Source organism: Mastigoproctus giganteus, chromosome 12 (assembly GCF_048544385.1).
Source record: "Mastigoproctus giganteus isolate SK-2022 chromosome 12, ASM4854438v1, whole genome shotgun sequence".
Classification (NCBI taxonomy): domain Eukaryota; kingdom Metazoa; phylum Arthropoda; class Arachnida; order Uropygi; family Thelyphonidae; genus Mastigoproctus; species Mastigoproctus giganteus.
Window position 1 is genome coordinate 11,264,634 of NC_143586.1, and position 17,120 is coordinate 11,281,753.

At 37.0% G+C, this 17,120-nt stretch overlaps 1 protein-coding gene across 1 annotated transcript in view; it reads left to right on the forward strand.

The window, feature by feature from the left end:
* The window catches only part of LOC150076681 (tether containing UBX domain for GLUT4), a 328,877-nt gene that overhangs the window by 241,732 nt on the left and 70,025 nt on the right, over window positions 1-17,120 (forward strand). The window contains exon 10 of the mRNA XM_090386552.1: window positions 13,186-13,248. Coding sequence (XP_090242678.1) covers window positions 13,186-13,248 — 63 coding nt within the window. The remainder of the gene's footprint in view (window positions 1-13,185; window positions 13,249-17,120) is intronic.

Below are 17,120 nucleotides of genomic sequence, written 5' to 3' on the forward strand. Positions count from 1 at the left end.
GTCAAGAGAGATATTGGGTATGTCGTATGTGTTGTTAATTTGTGATCCACCTTCCTCACTGTTGGCATAATTCCCTCGCACCTTATATAATTCTTTATAGTGGTCTTCTGCTATTTGAATTATGCTTTCTCTGCTATGTATAAGTACACCATCGAAAAATGTGTAGGGCTATTAATTTTTCATAGGATTGTTTTGGCTTCATTTTTGCTTATGTCACTAAGTGTTGGAAGTGAATGTAGTTGGAAAATAATTTTTTTTTGGTTAACAAGAATGTTGTTACTAAAGATATTATTTCTTATTATCCAGAAATATGGTGTCAAAATAAAGAATGCAATTATAAATTACTTTTATTAATTTTTTATTACAAAAAAGTTAAACAGTATAGTATAGAGACTTATTTCTGTACCTCATCTTTTGTTTTTTCCTGCCATTCCAACTAGAGTTAAGAACAGCACAAATATGGCAATTTCAGCATTCAAAAAGATTGATTTCTCATTCTGTTCTCATGTCTAGAATTATCTTTGTAATTCTAGGGTAAGGCCTCCTTCCCTAGAGTAATTCCACTAATCTAGAATTTTACTCTAGATTACTACATTAAAACTTGGAGTTTTACTGAAACAGCGTGAAAGTAAAATATTAGACAACTACTGTATATATTAAAATCCAAAGTTCAAGAGACCATAAGTTGTGGCTGTTGGATAATGAGGCTGTTGAATTAAAATAAATTCAGTCAGTCCTCGTATAGCATGATAGTTGTGTTCCTAGAAACCCTCGTGCAATGCAAAATCGTTCAATATAAACAACAGGCCCTATGGGAAAAATTGGGTTTGGTGCTAACCACCCAAGATTGAACACACATTTGTAACCAAAACATTACCAAACACAATAAATAATCGTAATAAAATACTTACGTATTTTATTACGAGTATTACGTAATAAAATATTGCTAATGCTTTTGCTTCTATCGTAAGCAAACTTGCTTTTTATTTGATTTTCGATCCAAACAGATGACAGCCGTTCCATCTCTTCCAATTCCTTGTGTCTTAATCTAATGGATTTTAATTATACTTTGAGTTGTTCCTGCTATGAAAGTTTTTTATTTTCTCTGCATTCTTTGTAATTCCCGGCATTGCCTCATTTAGGTCTGTAGCACGTGCAAAGTGGGCCAGAGGCCGGTGTGATTTTGGCCATAAACCATAGTATGAGGCCACTATAAATTTCCCCGGGTAAGAATTTTTGATCCAGTCCACCTCTGTTTATTGATATTACTTTTCTTTTTCCCTCTGAATCTGCAGTGTCTTCACCAGGACACTTCTTTTTCACACCTTTTAAGTATTTTACTCATTTTTAGGGAATAAAGCACAATTACAAAATGAGGAGGCATGCTTGATACGCATAAACAAAGCTGCGTGCGTGTAACAACTGAATAAACAACACCGTAAAGGCAGAGATACACTATTAACACCTCACATTTTACTAAAGCACATTTCTAGGGGTTACTACCATAAAACAATAAAAACAATTTCCAGTTGCGTTTCTGCTAGTGGAATCTGTTATAAACTGGTAGTAAACTCGATCTAATTGCATTTGCAATTATACCGATAGCTGGAATTGTGTTGGTTTTTACGTTATTATGGTGAAATGTGTTTCTCCTTCACTGATACAAAAAATATAAATACATTTTCAGAATCTTCTCTTCATTCCTGTCATGTTGCATTCGACTGCCATTTCTTGTAAACACAAAGGCGAATCATGCATAAGCGAATTTGGTTCGTGTTATATAAGATATCGTTCCCCTATTTATAAATCCTGTATGATTGAATTTGTGTAATGTAAACATGTGTTATACAAGGACTGACTGTATAATAAAAGATTTCTTGCCTTACAAATTACCCCTTCAAAATAATTGCCTTGGCTTGCACTCCCTGTTCCATACATTTCTTCCAGAAGAGAAATTATGGAAATGTAAGAACTTCACAACCTTGGAGTCTTGTCATTTTTTCAATCTTCAGTGAAAATTTTTGGTACACTTTTCTCGTGCCTAAATTTTCAGTTAAAATTTGTCTTACTGTTTCTTTGTTGAGTTCTGATGCGACCATTCTAATGCTTAAATGTTGATCACTTCTAATCAGTATCCTTACCTGCTCCATATCTTCATCAGTTTTTATAGATACTGGTTATTCATAATCTTCCACATTCTCTCTTCCTTCTATAACTCTTTTATGCCATTAAAACATGTGAACTATTGATGTAGTATCTTCCCCATAAACTTGATGTAACAACTGATAACTTTCAGTTGGTGTTTCTTTAGTTTTGTTAAAAATCTGAAGTTGACTTGTCATTCAATTCTTTTGCCTGTCATTTTTCTGGCAGACTGCAAAGACACATGGTAATGAAAATCTGCCTCACTGCAAAGTGAAATGTTACATGCCAAGTCACATCCCAACATGCTGTATGAGCACGTTGGAATGTGACTTGGCAGACAACTAGAGAAAGGTTCAAGGTCAACAGCTGTGCCTTTGTTTTACAGGCACTTAGCATGTAGTGGCTGTGCCACACATATATATCCATTATAGCCCACAATTTATATACATTTCAATTTAAACAGGTTTATTGTATCCATACAAATTCAAAATATGTCAGTATTAATTAAGGAATATTTTTAGGCAGATACTCTTATTAACACTGTGGAGAAGTTTTGTAATTCTCATCAGGGTGATCAATAAGTAAGGAAACATGTTTGCCTGTAAATAACAACACTATTTTAAATATATATTTTAATTAATGAAAGCACAATAGAATGGTCATATATAAACTTAAAAAAGCAAAAAATAAAATACGTTTTTCACCCTCTGTTCAAAATTGTAGTCTTTTGGACACAAAATTGTAGTCTTTTGGACACAGTGACACACAGTGAGCCATTTCCTCACAAACGTTCTCAGATTCTCCAACTGCTGATTGCTGAGGTTCCATCAGAGACTTGTGCTTATGATTGAATATTTTATCCTTTAAGAATCCCCACAAAATGTAATCACTGGGTGCTAAATGCTAAATCTTGGGGGAGGGGGCCAGTGACCATTCAATGGAACCCTGCCATCTGATCCCATCAACTTGGAAACTTTTCAACTAAGAATTTGCAGACAAATTTTATGTAGTGAGCTGGTTCTCCATCCAGGATAAAAAAGCAAAGCCAAAAATTAATTTTGTTCTGCATTAATGGAATAATTTAGTCTTTTAGCAGTCTCAGATAGCTTTCCCGTATCACAGTTCCCTCGAAGGAAAAGGTCTGAGAACATCTGTCAAATTCCAACCTAGACTATCAAGCCAGTCAGTAGGTTTAATCCTTGTGGAATAAATGGGGGTTGTTAAGAGAATATTAATTGCCATTAGTTTAAATGTGGCTTCATCCATCCACAAAACATTGTCAATATCTGGGTTGTCCACATTCAAACTTTGAGCCACATAGAATGATGAACCTTGTATTTAAATTCCTTTATAATTATACTCAAGCTTGTTTTAGGTATTTTAAGTTCTATACTTTACTTTATTTGAGATTTTTTCGGAATTCTTTTGATATCCTTTTTACAAGTTCCAAATCGGCAGAATGCCTTTGAAATATAAAGTCTACCGGGTTTTAGTAGATTGTGCATGGTTCCTGCTTCAACAAACTTCTTCATTATTTGCTTTATGGGCTTTATTGTGGCTGGTTTGTGTCCTGAAAACTTCTTGAACTGACTTGCAACTTCTGCAGCATGCCATCCTACAGTTTGTCCTCTCCTTCATTGTAAGGCACTATTTTTTCTGTTTTTAACTTATTCTGAAATGATAAAAAAAAAATTAACTATTTTTCAAGTAACTTATACATATTTACATGAGCAGTTATTCAAAATAGTTTCCTTACTTTTGACTACCCAGTATTAATCTTTTCATTCTTTTAGACATCTATGAATAAAAGGTAATGCACTAGTTAATGTGAGAAAGATAACAACTATGCTATGAAGAAATTTCTCATGTGTGATAACAAGGTTACTGTTTCATTTTTGCTGCAATAATAGTGATGCAGTTTGTTTATTCAAGCTGTGTATAAAACAAGTGCAGTATTCGTATTGTTTATTATGTATAATTGTCATACCTTTGAGAGAGAGAGAGAGAGAGAGAGAGAGAGAGAGAGAGAGAGAGAGAGAGAGAGAGAGAGAGAGAGTCCATATTTGGGATATTATTTGATGTTACTTGTAAAAAAGTGTGTGGGGGGGGTGCATCCAGGATAAAAGGGCGACATTTTTTTTCATTTTTGTGGTTTTGATTTCAGTAAACTTCATAACTAAACGTGAAGTACTCTTGCTACACAAGATGATGATGGCCCTTGGCATAATTTTACAACAGACAGTTGAGAGTGATAAAAAAATGCTTGGTGTCTGAGTATAACTGAAAAAATATATGTTTAATTACAGTTGCAAAATTTTACCTTAGTTGTAGAATTAATATTTTTTTATTTATTTATTTTTTTTTATGTACATAAATAAATTGCCATTTTTGGAGAAGATTAACCATGGAAGCTGTATGAAATTAAAATATTACATGCAACTACTGTATATACTTAAAAACAAAAAAAAAAAAAACATTTTCAGCCTGTTAGAACTGTTCAGAACATAAGATATTATCCTTTATCTTTTAACTTGACTTGGCAAGTAGTGTTGAAAGGAAAAGAAACTCTTGGAGCAGCTTTCAGGTTAATCTCTTCTGTGTATAGTGATTTAATTGATGTACACAAAAAACAGATTTAATTCCATACAACTAAGTTAAAATTTTACAACTACAGTCATTACACAAGTGTTCTATGACCAACTTACATAGCTGTAATTTTCAACACTAGATTGTCACTTTGTTAAAAAGTTTAGTGGATGAATGGCGGTGCTAGAGAAATAGTGCTTTTTTTTTTTTTTTTTTTTTTTAATTAAATAATGATGGGCATGATCAAGAGGTCATAATTGAAATAACCAATTATAAAAAAAAAAGTTCTTGTTTGTTTATACTCTGGCACGACCACCAGGTCAGTAGAGTTTACAGTAAATCAATCAATACAAATGTTAATCGTATTTAGCAATCACGGGCTTGAATCCCAGTCCACTTAAAGAGCATGTGCTACTGCACTCGCACTCCTGACCACTCAGCTATGTCAGACCTAATATGGATTTTTGATAATCAAATGAAAAAATATATAATTAGAAATGTGGCTGAAACATGCAGAGAGAGAGAGAGTGAGGTGGGGTGTGCATTCATGTGCATAGCCATGTGCAGAAGCCAGTAAACAGCTTAAACTTTAGGTTTGATAATATCAATTTTATTCCAGTCACTAGCATACTTCTTTTTTTTTTATTAATCTTTTTTTTTTTTTTTTAATTCATAATCAATTATGGCAGTCATTCAGTTATGCCCATCACTAGTATTAAACAGCAAATAATATCCAAAAATATGCATACTCTTTCTTTAGAAGAGCTGTACAGTTATACATAATAAACAACACTTCACTTGATTTAATGTTCAGCTTGATCATCCAGCTTGTATACATAAAGCTGCATGAGCCAGCTGCCTTTATAGCATCAAAAACAAAACTAACTGCATTTTTGTTATGTGTAAGAAAAACAGTATCACATCTCTCGTTATGAATTCGTTATTTTTCTCTCTTAAGCACATTTATTATCATTTCTCTCTCTCTCTCTCTCTCTCTCTCTCTCTCTCTCTCAGATTAAGTGCATACACATAGATACTTGAAAATGGCACACTTGCTGTGGAAAAATATGCATTTTGTATTGTTAATTAACTATCGGGAGAGACTGCTTCTACAGGGATGGGATACACTTAAATAGAAAGGGTGCAAGAATATTTGCTGATGCTTCGAGGCAGTGTTAGGTGGGTAGGAAAACTGCTAGCTTGGGGGGATACACAGACTAAAAGGTTAACAGTGGCCACAGGCAGAGGCAAAAGTCATTCTTGCACTGCTTCTATTAGAATGAGCAGCAGCCTGGAAAAAAAGATGCAGGGTATTTCAAAGACTGCTGGTACAAGTAAACACATGGGTTGTGTTAGGTAGCTAAGAATAGGAACAGGTCCATGTATACTTGAGTATACACGAATGCTAGGAGTTTGGTAAATAAATTTGATGAAATTGAGGTATTGCTCAAAACATCAAAGGCAGATATTGTTGGGATATCAGAGACGTGGTGTCACACAGATATAAGGAATGCAGAACTGGAATTTGGGGAGTACAACGTCTACAGAAAGGACAGACAGGATAGGAAGGGAGGAGGGGTTATGCTATTAGTTAAAAAACACATAAAATCCAAGGAAGTGAAACCAGTCAACATTACTGGACAGTGCAGTGTCGAGTTAGTTTGGTGTGACATAAGCATTGGGAGATCAAAATTGAGAGTAGGAGTGTGTTTATAGGCCTAATGACTGTGATGAGTATAATAAGAAACTGTACAGGGAAATAGTGGGCCAGTAAATCAGAGAGTCTTATAATGGGGGATTTTAATTTCCCAGATTTGTTTTAGTTTTTGCTTTCATAAAGGTAACTACGGTGGTCTGAGACAGTATTTAAATTCTATGCAGTGGGACCAACTGATGACGTTACCAACATCATCAGTTGCTGCTGCAACAGGATCTAGAAAAGTTGAGCAGATGGGCTGAGAGTTGGCAAATGAAGTTTAACATTGACAGATGTAAAGTACTACATATGGGAAGCAGTAACCCCAGAGTAACTTATCAATCTCTGTGGTACTACACCGACAAGGTATGTTCGTGTCAGATGGCACCTGGGATTTCCCCCATCTCCACATGTGTTTGCTGTATCAAGGACAGTACACTGTTAAGCCAGAAACTTTAAAGTGTGTGGGCCATGTCTGTGCATTGTGATGTGTTGTGCCCATTGTTTGTCCGGCTTATTTGCTGCCAGGCCCATAGTGGGGCCCGACATTGCCCATACCTCACCACGTGGAGGCTAGCCGTGTGTGTCCAGTATCACAAGTTGCTCTGGCAGGTCCTGCCACCTAGTTTCTTGGGATTTCAGTGGCTAGGACCTAAAAAAAAAAAAAAAAAAAATCATGCGTTTGACATTAATGCTTAATGGAATTGCTGTTTGGAAATTGTGGTTGGGGTTGAATGCTAGAGAGATTTGTTAAAAGGCCTAATAGGTCAGGCAAAATTTTGATGTTATTAAATTTAGACGTGAGGCTATATGCTAGATGAAAAATAATAGTGTTAATTGTTCCCTATTGGGACCACAAAAATAGGGGGGGGTGTACACTAGAATTTGGCCGAAAGAGATTTACATGTTACATGAAAGCGGTAGAATTTAGACGTTGATTAGAATTTGGTGGCATTGTTAAGGGGTGTACTCGGTGAGAGAGAGGGGAAGACTGAAGACTGGGTGGGAAAACAGATAGAAGAATAGGGACAATGGAGTAGGCATCCCCAAAAAAGGTCAGTGGAGACAAGCCCCACCGGGCGAAGTATGGGGGAGCAGGGGGGAGACAGGTCTCTGTCTCACCCCCTCCCTGCCTGGGGATGGGTTTTAAAGGGAACCGGGTTAGAGTACCCAGTTCAGATCGCCAAATGGTGTGTCGGCAGCAAAGCCACAGTATGTCTTCATCGGTGATGGTTGTCATGTCCATGTAGTGTCTAATCCAGTAAGGTCCTGCTCTGGGGGTGGGATATGTTAGCTGGCAGCAGGAACCCACCAGGTGAAGGGGTGGGAGAGACACATTTCCTTTATTCATAATCTGCATTCCTACTCTACTTGCATTCATTTTTTTTTTTTTTTTTTTTTTTTACTTATATTTTATAATTTTTTTTTCCAAGTTTGTATATATATATATATATTTTTTTTTTTCACTCACATTCATTCATCTTTTTCTCACACCAGGGGGGAATGCAGTGGTGTGTAATGTAAATTTAAATACTAATTAAAACTAAGGTTATTTTGTACTTAACTGTAGCATTTATGGTTTGTGTTCTTTTTCTCACACACTTACACTTTCATTCATTCTTCTAACTTTCATTTCATTTATTCGACTCTTGCTTTCTGCGCTGCACTCTCTGGGCACCTCAACTTATTGTAATTCTTCAGTCGTGGTGCAGGCCTAGTCGCAAGTTTTTTGCAGGGCAGGGGAGAATGCAGTGTTTGTGTGGTTAGTAAATGTTTGTTAGTATATATAAAGTAATGTAAAATATCCCCAATCTCGGCCAACCATATTTGCTCTTCCACTCATTCCCATTCACTCTCTCTTTCCCTCATGCTAGGTCACTCTTTCTTTCTTTCACCAAAACTGCTATTTATTCCCTTTTACCATAATTCCTAGTTCGCTCAGTGCCCAACCTATTCATTCTGTCTTTCATTCTCATTCATTCATTCTACATTGCATTCCCTTGCTACTAGCTTACTGATATTTTTCAGTTACTCTGCTTCCCTGGCTGCCTATACATCTCCCTCCCCTACATGGTTACTTATTTGGTGTGGGGCCCCAAGTTCTTACACATGACAGGGTAGTTCTGGGTAGTTTTGTCATGTTAAGTTTCTGTCAGGGTGCAGAATATTGCTATCTCGACAGTTTTTAAGTCATCGTCTGGGTATGGTGGGAAACTTGGGCAATTTTAACTATTGATTATTGTTTAATTGCTGGGGGGCTGAATTGCCATTCTTTGAATCGTTCCGCGCATTTCGAATACTTTCTGTGTGAAAGATGTAAAGGCTTTATAATTTTCCTCTTCTGTGATGAACAGGTGTTCTTCTCCCCTGGGAAGGGCCCAGTCTGTGCTATTAGCTCTGTTCTGGGGATGTCGTATATTATACATTCATATACAATGTGTGCCCAGTCTTCACTCTCGCCACAGGTGCAGTTTGGGTCATCAGTCAGCCCTAAGGAGGTTAGTTTCGCCTTTAGAGAGCCATTACCTGTCAATATAAATGTTGTAAAAAGTCTAGGGGCATACCACTTAGGTGACTTTGGGCTAACCATTGACACCCGTGGCAGAAACCGTTTGGTAACCAGACCTCTGGTTTCCTGCTCCCACTTTGTTTGCCATAGCCCATGGAGCTTTGTGGCTATTACTTTTCTTTTAGCATTGAAAGTGTTGGTTGTATCAAGGACTATCCCCAGAAATTCTGTGGGTATGCCCTTTTTAAATCTATAATATAAGCCTCTTTTGGCTACTTCCAGGTAAAGTGGGAGAGCTCCGGCCACCAGCTGTAGTGCAGGTGTGCTTACTATGTGACACGCTCTGGTAATAGTGAGTAGTATTGTCCTTTGTATCGATTCTAATTTATTCATATTTCTTACTATGGCCGAGCGGGTGAACCATGCACTGCTCCCTAAGTGATAACAGGTAGGAACATTGCACGGTATATGATTGCCAGGGTGGTCTTTCTTTTGAGTCCCCAGTCTGCTCGACTGATCCTGGAAATCATACCTGCATAATTTCTCACTTTCTTTGCCAAGTAGATCAAATGGGAGTAAAAAGTTCATTTTGAATCAAAGACCACTCCAAGATATTTTAGTTCTGTTACCATTTTTATAGTGGTTGTGTTAATTTTGATTTGTGGACATCTTATGTCCAAATTGCCTTTTAGAAGTATTTGTTTGGTTTTTTCAGGCGATATTTTGAGCATGTGCATTTGTGCCCACTCCTGCAGCTGCAAGAAAGCGGCATTTGATCTTTGCTCTACAACCACTCGCATGTTACCGTTTACAAGGAAAATCATGTCATCTGCAAAGGCCAGGCTTTCCACGGGGTGCCTCTGTAGCCAGGTGGGCAGGAGCAGCAGTGCGTAGCACACGCTTCTTAATTAGACTGGGGTTCGAGCCAGTGACCACCAAATACGGAGGATGCGGAAAGGTTAGGGAATGATCACCTCATATCCCCAGAGCAATATGGCCTTAGTTGCTAATGCTCCTAAAAACCAAATAACAAGTTATCCACGGGGCCCAGATCCAAGGCCAGAAATTCATCTAGAAAAAAGAGCCAAGGATTGAACCCTGCGGGCAGCCTTTATTCACAGGGCTTGTCAATTCCCGGAACCTTGTACATACTGAGATACTTATGTCTGTAAGGTAGCTGTTTATTACCTTGTAGAGGTTTTATGGGGCATTTGCCTGGCAGAGTCCCCTAAAGACACTAGGCCACCAGAGTGAGTCAAATGTCCCAGCAAAGTCAATGGAGATTGCTAGCATATATTTCTTGTCAGGGAGTAGGGCTATTGGTCTATATGATTTGGAATCAGTAGGGAGTTTTTCAGGGTTTTTGAGAATTAATCTTAACACTGCTTTTTTCCATATTTTTGGGAATATACCTTCTGTCATACAGTTATTATATAGTGCTATTAATTTGTCTGGTGCTATTTCTGCTAATTTTTTGATAATCTCAACCTCTAAGAGATCAAAACCTGGGCATTTATTGTTTTTGGTTTTAGATAGTGCTATTTTTTCTAAGTCTTGTATAGTAAACAGAGGTTCAATTGGCATTATCATATTCAGTGTTTTCTCTTTTAATATATAGCTGGGTGGGGGATTGATTCCCAGTTTTAGTCTGAATGATACTGTCTAGGATGTTATTTACAGAATCCACCCAACACAGGGTTGGCGTTCCATCTGGTTTGACAGTAGTTTCTAAGACATCTCTTCTTGGCAGCTTGTTGGTCACTATTCTGTAGACAACTCTCCAAGGGTTATTGTTTCCAGTAGTTCCCACCAAGTGCCTCCAGCATTCCCTTTTCTTGTCTCTTATTAATGGCTGTGTACTGATTCCTGAGAGATTCTATAAGAATCTCTCAGTGCATCCACCTCATTTTGTGGCCAAGATGGCTCTTTGAAAATGTCTCCTCGCCTGGTGTACCCTACTTCTGAGTATAGTCAGTTCGGGGCACCACCAGGGAACTGCCTGCTTCCTCGGTTTTTCTGTGGAATAGACAGGGTTGCTGTTTTTGTTAAAATGTTTGTCATAGTCAGTGCTTGCTCGTCCGGGCTACAGTTTCCTGATATAGACCACTCATTTTCCTGTTTTTGCAGCTCACCTGCTGTATGTTCTGCAAAAATCTGCCAGTTTGCCTTTTTAAAGTTATCCCTTTTGATATCCAACAGGGAGTGTTGAGTTGTTTGTAATTGCCTGTTTAGTTTGAAGGAAATGGCTCTATGATCTGATGTGGTCCAGGCTGGCTGGACACACCAGTCTGTAATTTTATAAGCTATTGAATTGGTGGCAAGAGTAACATCAATGTCACTCTCCCACATGGTACTGCTAAAAGTTGGGAGATTATTTGGTTGTTTTAGCACTTGAAAGGGTGAGGTGGCTATATAGTCTGAAAGTATCTGGCCGTTGTGTGTGCTTGCTCTGTCTTCTGTACAGCTATGCCATGAGGCTGACTGGCAGTTGACATCAGCACACACTATGATATTTGCAGTAGGTAGCAAGTTTGTGACTACTCTTAGGTATTCAGTAGTTGATTTATATCTTCACCTGGTCTGGAATATAGTGAAATAATGTAAAACTGTCCTACAGCACTGGTGATATGGGCACACACTCCCATTGGGGAACAGAGGTGACCCCCCCCCCCTTTTGTGACTGTAAGGTCAGTCAGTAAGGACATTAAGGTACTACACTGACAGTGGTAGAGAATGAAAAGGACCTGGGGGTAATTGTGCAGGCAGATATGAAGTTTTCTGAGTAGTGCAGACGGTCTGCAAGAGTAGCTCATTGTATCTTGTCAGTGATATACAGGAATTTTTCTAGCAGGGATAAGGAGGTGATTATCCCCTTGTATAAGGCAATGGTCAGGCCACACCTTGAGTACTGTATACAGAACAGATCTGGAGACCTCATTTTAAGAAGGATGTAGAGCTGTTGGAATGAGTACAGAGAAGGGAAACAAGATTAGTGAATGGAACAAAGGGTTGCTCTTACGAAGAAAGGTTTAAGTTTTGCAAACTTAAACTTGATCTGATTGAGGTGTATAAAGCCTTGAATGGTTTGAGCATGCTCAATGGTGAGGGGATTCTTTCTCTTGCTCAGAATAATCACCTGAGAAGGCATAAATTCAAATTGAGGAAAGACAGATGTAGGATAGATGTGCGGAAGTTTGCCTTTAGTCAGCGGGTAGTTGGGTGGTGGTGGAACAGACTTGCATCCTTTGTTGTGGAAGTTGATAGCCTAAATAAATTTAAGGCTGAGCTGGACAGGTATTTGGAACAGATGGAGGGGTGAAAGGGGAGATTTTTTTTCTTTTTTTTTTTTTTTTTTTTTGACTGATGCTGCATATGCTTAGCTTGCATGCATCATATGCCTCTACTAATGCTAATGCATGCTAATCAGTGCTCCCCCAATGGTGTAGTCACTGTGATTCTGTACATAGTTCTTGGGAAAGTGTATAGAACTGTAAAATTAATGTTACCGTGTGCAATACACTATTGAAATTCTTTTCATTTGCTGCACATAAGTGTTCTTCTTTTCAAATTAGATGAACAATTCACAATATAATAATGAAATTGAAATATAAAACCCTATATTGTTTGTTGGGAAGCAGTAACACAATTGCAAAATGCACAGCATTTTGAATAATGTGATATCAAATTAACAAGGATATACTGTATTTGAACACTTGAAGTGGTGCTGCTAAAGCTTCACTAAAGCTATTGCATCTGTTCATTGATCCCCTCCCCAACTTTTTTTTTTTTTTTTGACTCACTATATACATTATCATGTAGAGATCAAGTTTCTGTTACATGCATATTTTATAGATATATCCATGACACACACGTCTTCTGAATTGGCAACATTAATTCCTTTTTTCTAAATTTATTAATACTTATACATTCTGCCATTATTTTGCTGTTGAAATTCATTGAACTAGCATTTCTTCCTCCATTCTGTACTACTTCTTTCCTTTAGATCTATTTTCTTTCTTAGTTATTTCCCAAAATTTACTATTAAAAATATAATATTCAGCTTCCCACCATTGAATCTTGCATAAAGTACACTGCATAAAATACTATGAGTTCATTAGCTTTTGCGTTTTAGATTATCAAAAATAAAATGATTATGTTCAAGAGTAGTGTAAATATAACATAAATATAATAGCTTTATAAATTTTTTAAAAATTAATTTGATTACAAATATTAATGTTTTCCATTCTAGTATCCAGCGTAATGAATTTCATCAGGTCCTTTTTAGAAAAACCAGAAAGCAAGTTTTATTTGTGTAAGTATGCTGTGTATTCTTCATTTGTGTTTACTCTTTATTAGTAGACCCCCTAATAAAGAGCAAACACAAAATAATATTGCCTAAGTGATTTATTTCATAAAATGATATATTCATTTTATGAAATAAATCACTTATTCGTTAAAATTATATTCATTTATTTTACAAAATGATTGTAATCTAAAGCTATCCATCACTTTAAGACAAGCTGATTTTACAAAAGGAACTACAGTAATTATTTATTAAAGTTTACTTTAATAAATTACTTTTAATGGTTCCATAGATTTGTCATAGACATATTTCCACTGATGATAGCTGTCACATGGAAGTTTAAATTTCTGAAGCTAATATTCAGGACTCACTTGTGTATTTAATACAGAAAATTTTTGCAAATTCTAGTCATTTTGCAACAGCCAAATCTTCTGCTTTCATCTGCAGGCTAATGGGAATTGTTTGTAATCCCAAGTACAGGTTATCATACTTAAACTGTCCCTACAACATCCGCCTTTAATCAGAGTTGAAGGGAGTAAAATATACCCAGTTCAATTTAAATGGGGTTTGAAGTGTATCCATACAAGTTCAGAAAGTATCAGTATATTAATTAGTCAAAAGAAAATTTTAATCGGATATGCTTATTAAATGCAAAATTTTCATGATTATTATCAATAATATTAATATTGTGATATTAATTATTTTAATTAAGATACATATATATATATTAATTAAAATAATAATATTAATAATATAATAATAATAAGATTTTAGTTTTTTTGTTTTAAATATTCATGAATAGGTTAATGCCTTAATTTACTCAATATGAGTAATGTAACAATTACGATATGAAAAATTTTGTAAATTTCTTGCATTATAAACTAATGCATAACAGCCTAAGGGTAGCATAAGGTAAGTACTGCATAAGGGTTACAGTAACCCCAGAGTAGCATATCAACTGTATGGTACTACACTCAGGGTGGTAGAGAATGAAAAGGACCTGGGGGTAATTGTGCAGTCAGATATGAAGTTTTCTGAGCAGCGTAGATGGTCTGCAAGAGTAGCTCATGGTATCTTGTCAATGATATACAGGAATTTTTCTAGCCAAGATAAGATGGTGATTATCCCCTTGTAAGGCAGTGGTCAGGCTACACCTTGAGTACTGTATACAGGTCTGGAAGCCTCATTTTAAGAAGGATGTAGAGCTGCTGTAATGAGTACAGAGAACGGCGACAAGATTACAGAATGGAACAAAGAGTTGCTCTTATGAAGAAAGGCTTAAGTTTTGCAAATTGTCACCTCACAGGTGCCTAGTCTCCAGACTAGGCACCTGTGAGGTGATCTGATTGAGGTGTATAAGGTGTTGAATGGTTTGAGCAAACTCATGCTGATGGGATTCTTCCTCTTGCCCAGATTAATTTCCTGAGGTAACATAAATTCAAATTGAGGAAAGACAGTTGTGGAACAGACATGTGGAAATTTGCCTTTAGCCAGCGGGTGGTTGATTTCTGGAACAAACTTCCATCTGTCATTGTAGAAGTTGATAGCTTAAATAAATTCAAGGCAGAACTAGACAAACATTTGGAGTGAATGGATGGGTGAAATGGGAAGGTTTTTTTTTTTTTTTTTTTTGGCTGATGCTGTATAAGCTTGCTTTCTTGCATCATATGCCACTACTAATGCTAATATAGTAAATTTCTAACTTTCAATCTTTCCTCTGTATTAGTCATGCAGCTCAATGTATATGAGCAGTATACAAAAACAAACACTGTATTGTTTATTATGTGTAGATGTACATACTTTTGAACTGACCACTATCTGGAATATCAAAAACAGTTGATATGCCAGGTAGTGACTAGTTTGTCATCATTTTAGAAAAGGTAAGAGTGGTTGACTGAAAGTGCTCCGCATTCTAGCATAGCTGAAAAAATGTTTCATTACAATTGGGAAATTTTATCACAGTTGTGGAATAAATTTTTTTATTATTATTATTTGTGTGCATAATATGATAGCTGTTCAATAAAAATTATCATAGTTATTTTTTTCCCCCACAACATACCTTTATTAATTCTATATATCATGGTGGTCCTTTTCAAAGTAGTCCCCATTTGATGAAATACACTTAAATATTTCTGCCATTTTTCAAAAACATGGTGGAAGCCATTTTTTGACATGCATTTGAGAATCACCCTCGAAGTCTTTATAACATCTCCCATCCTTTTCCCCTTAGTCTGCATGGTGAGGGGCACCTCTCAGTAAGAGATCCCCCTCTCTGTATACAGCCCTAGGTTCCAGGATAACACCATAGTATCCGGCAATTTTGCTGTGTGCTGCAACTCATGAAAACTTGAAAAGAGAGACCCTGGTAGTTGGGGGGGGCCTGTTTTGACACACCACTTTGGCCCTTGCTTTAATAAGAGGGAAGGTCCTGGAAGAGATGGCTTGTCCAGGATCTTCTGTGCATATGTATTGTTTGCCAGGTAGTGGTCTTTATGTTGGGGGGCCTGTGCACTGAAAAAACTGAAGAAACTCTGAATCATGATAATATAAACTCTTCTTCTGGGATCTCAGCAAACTCCTTACTACGTAAACTATATCATTGACACAGAAAAGCAAAAAGACACAGAAACAATGACACGTGAATTCCAACACCTTGATATTTGGCGCCTCCATAGCCAGGTGGGAAGGAGCAGTAGTGCGTAGTACACGCTTCTTGATTAGACCGGGGTTCGAGCCCGTCACCACCAAATATGGAGGATGCGGAAAGGTCAGGGAATGACCACTGCATATCCCGGAGCAATATGGCCTTAGTTGCTAATGCTCCTAATAACAACAACCTTGATATTTGATTGTACACTCCACCAGTGAAAAGACAATTGGGGAAAAACATAACTCTTTTTCATCCAGAAGAGTCTGGAAGGGCTAGAGGGCTCATTAAAATCAGTCAAACAGCTTCATTCTGACAGCATCCCCTGTTGAGAAAAATTACAAACATTCAGAACAGCTCCTTTGAGCCACATCAGTTGGGGGAATTCCAATTGTAGTAACATTCCACAAGGCACTGAACTCATCCCAAGGCATAGTTTTGGAATGGAATCTTCTTGTAGTGTCTGAGGAGATTTGTTTGGAACTAAAATCACAAGGAGTAAAAGTGCAAAGATGAATATTTGTCCATAGGGATGAGAATTTAGTGTCCATCCTTATTCTTTAGTTCACCATAATCTCCTAATTCAGTCAAAGCCAGATAATTTATCTGCCCAGTATGGCCATATAAACCAAATCCATTAAGATGTTTAAAGTGCCAGAAATATGGGCACTTTTGGCCTGTTGTGTAGTCCTTGCATGTGCAAAGGACCACAAAATTCAGCTACACACAAAACCCAACCTGTATCAACTGCCAAGGAGAACACCCTGCAGATGTTGAAGGAAGAAAAAGAAATACAGCAACTTAAGGTAGAGTTGAACATATCTGCCCAGGTGGTGAGAAAAATAGTGACACCAGTAAATAGCAATAAGCTAACATATGCTGAAAAGGTTACAGTGAAGTGTTCCATTGAGACACAAACAGAAGCAACTATTCCATGAAAAGAGTCATTTACTCCTATTTGCCTACTATTTACTAGTTCTCAAAAATTGCACAGAAATTTCAATCAGCTGCCACTCCAATATTAGTACCTTGTAATGCTCCAGGATTACCAAAATCAATCAGTAATGAAATAATACCAAAAACCCAAGCAGCAATGGTAACAGAAGGAAAAAAAGTGAATGTCAAAGGAAGTACCTGATGAATCAGTCATTGACCCCCTATGCAGAGGAAGAAATTGACATAGGACAGCAGCCATACTTCCCCATAAAAGAAATACCCAAGACAGAAAAATAAG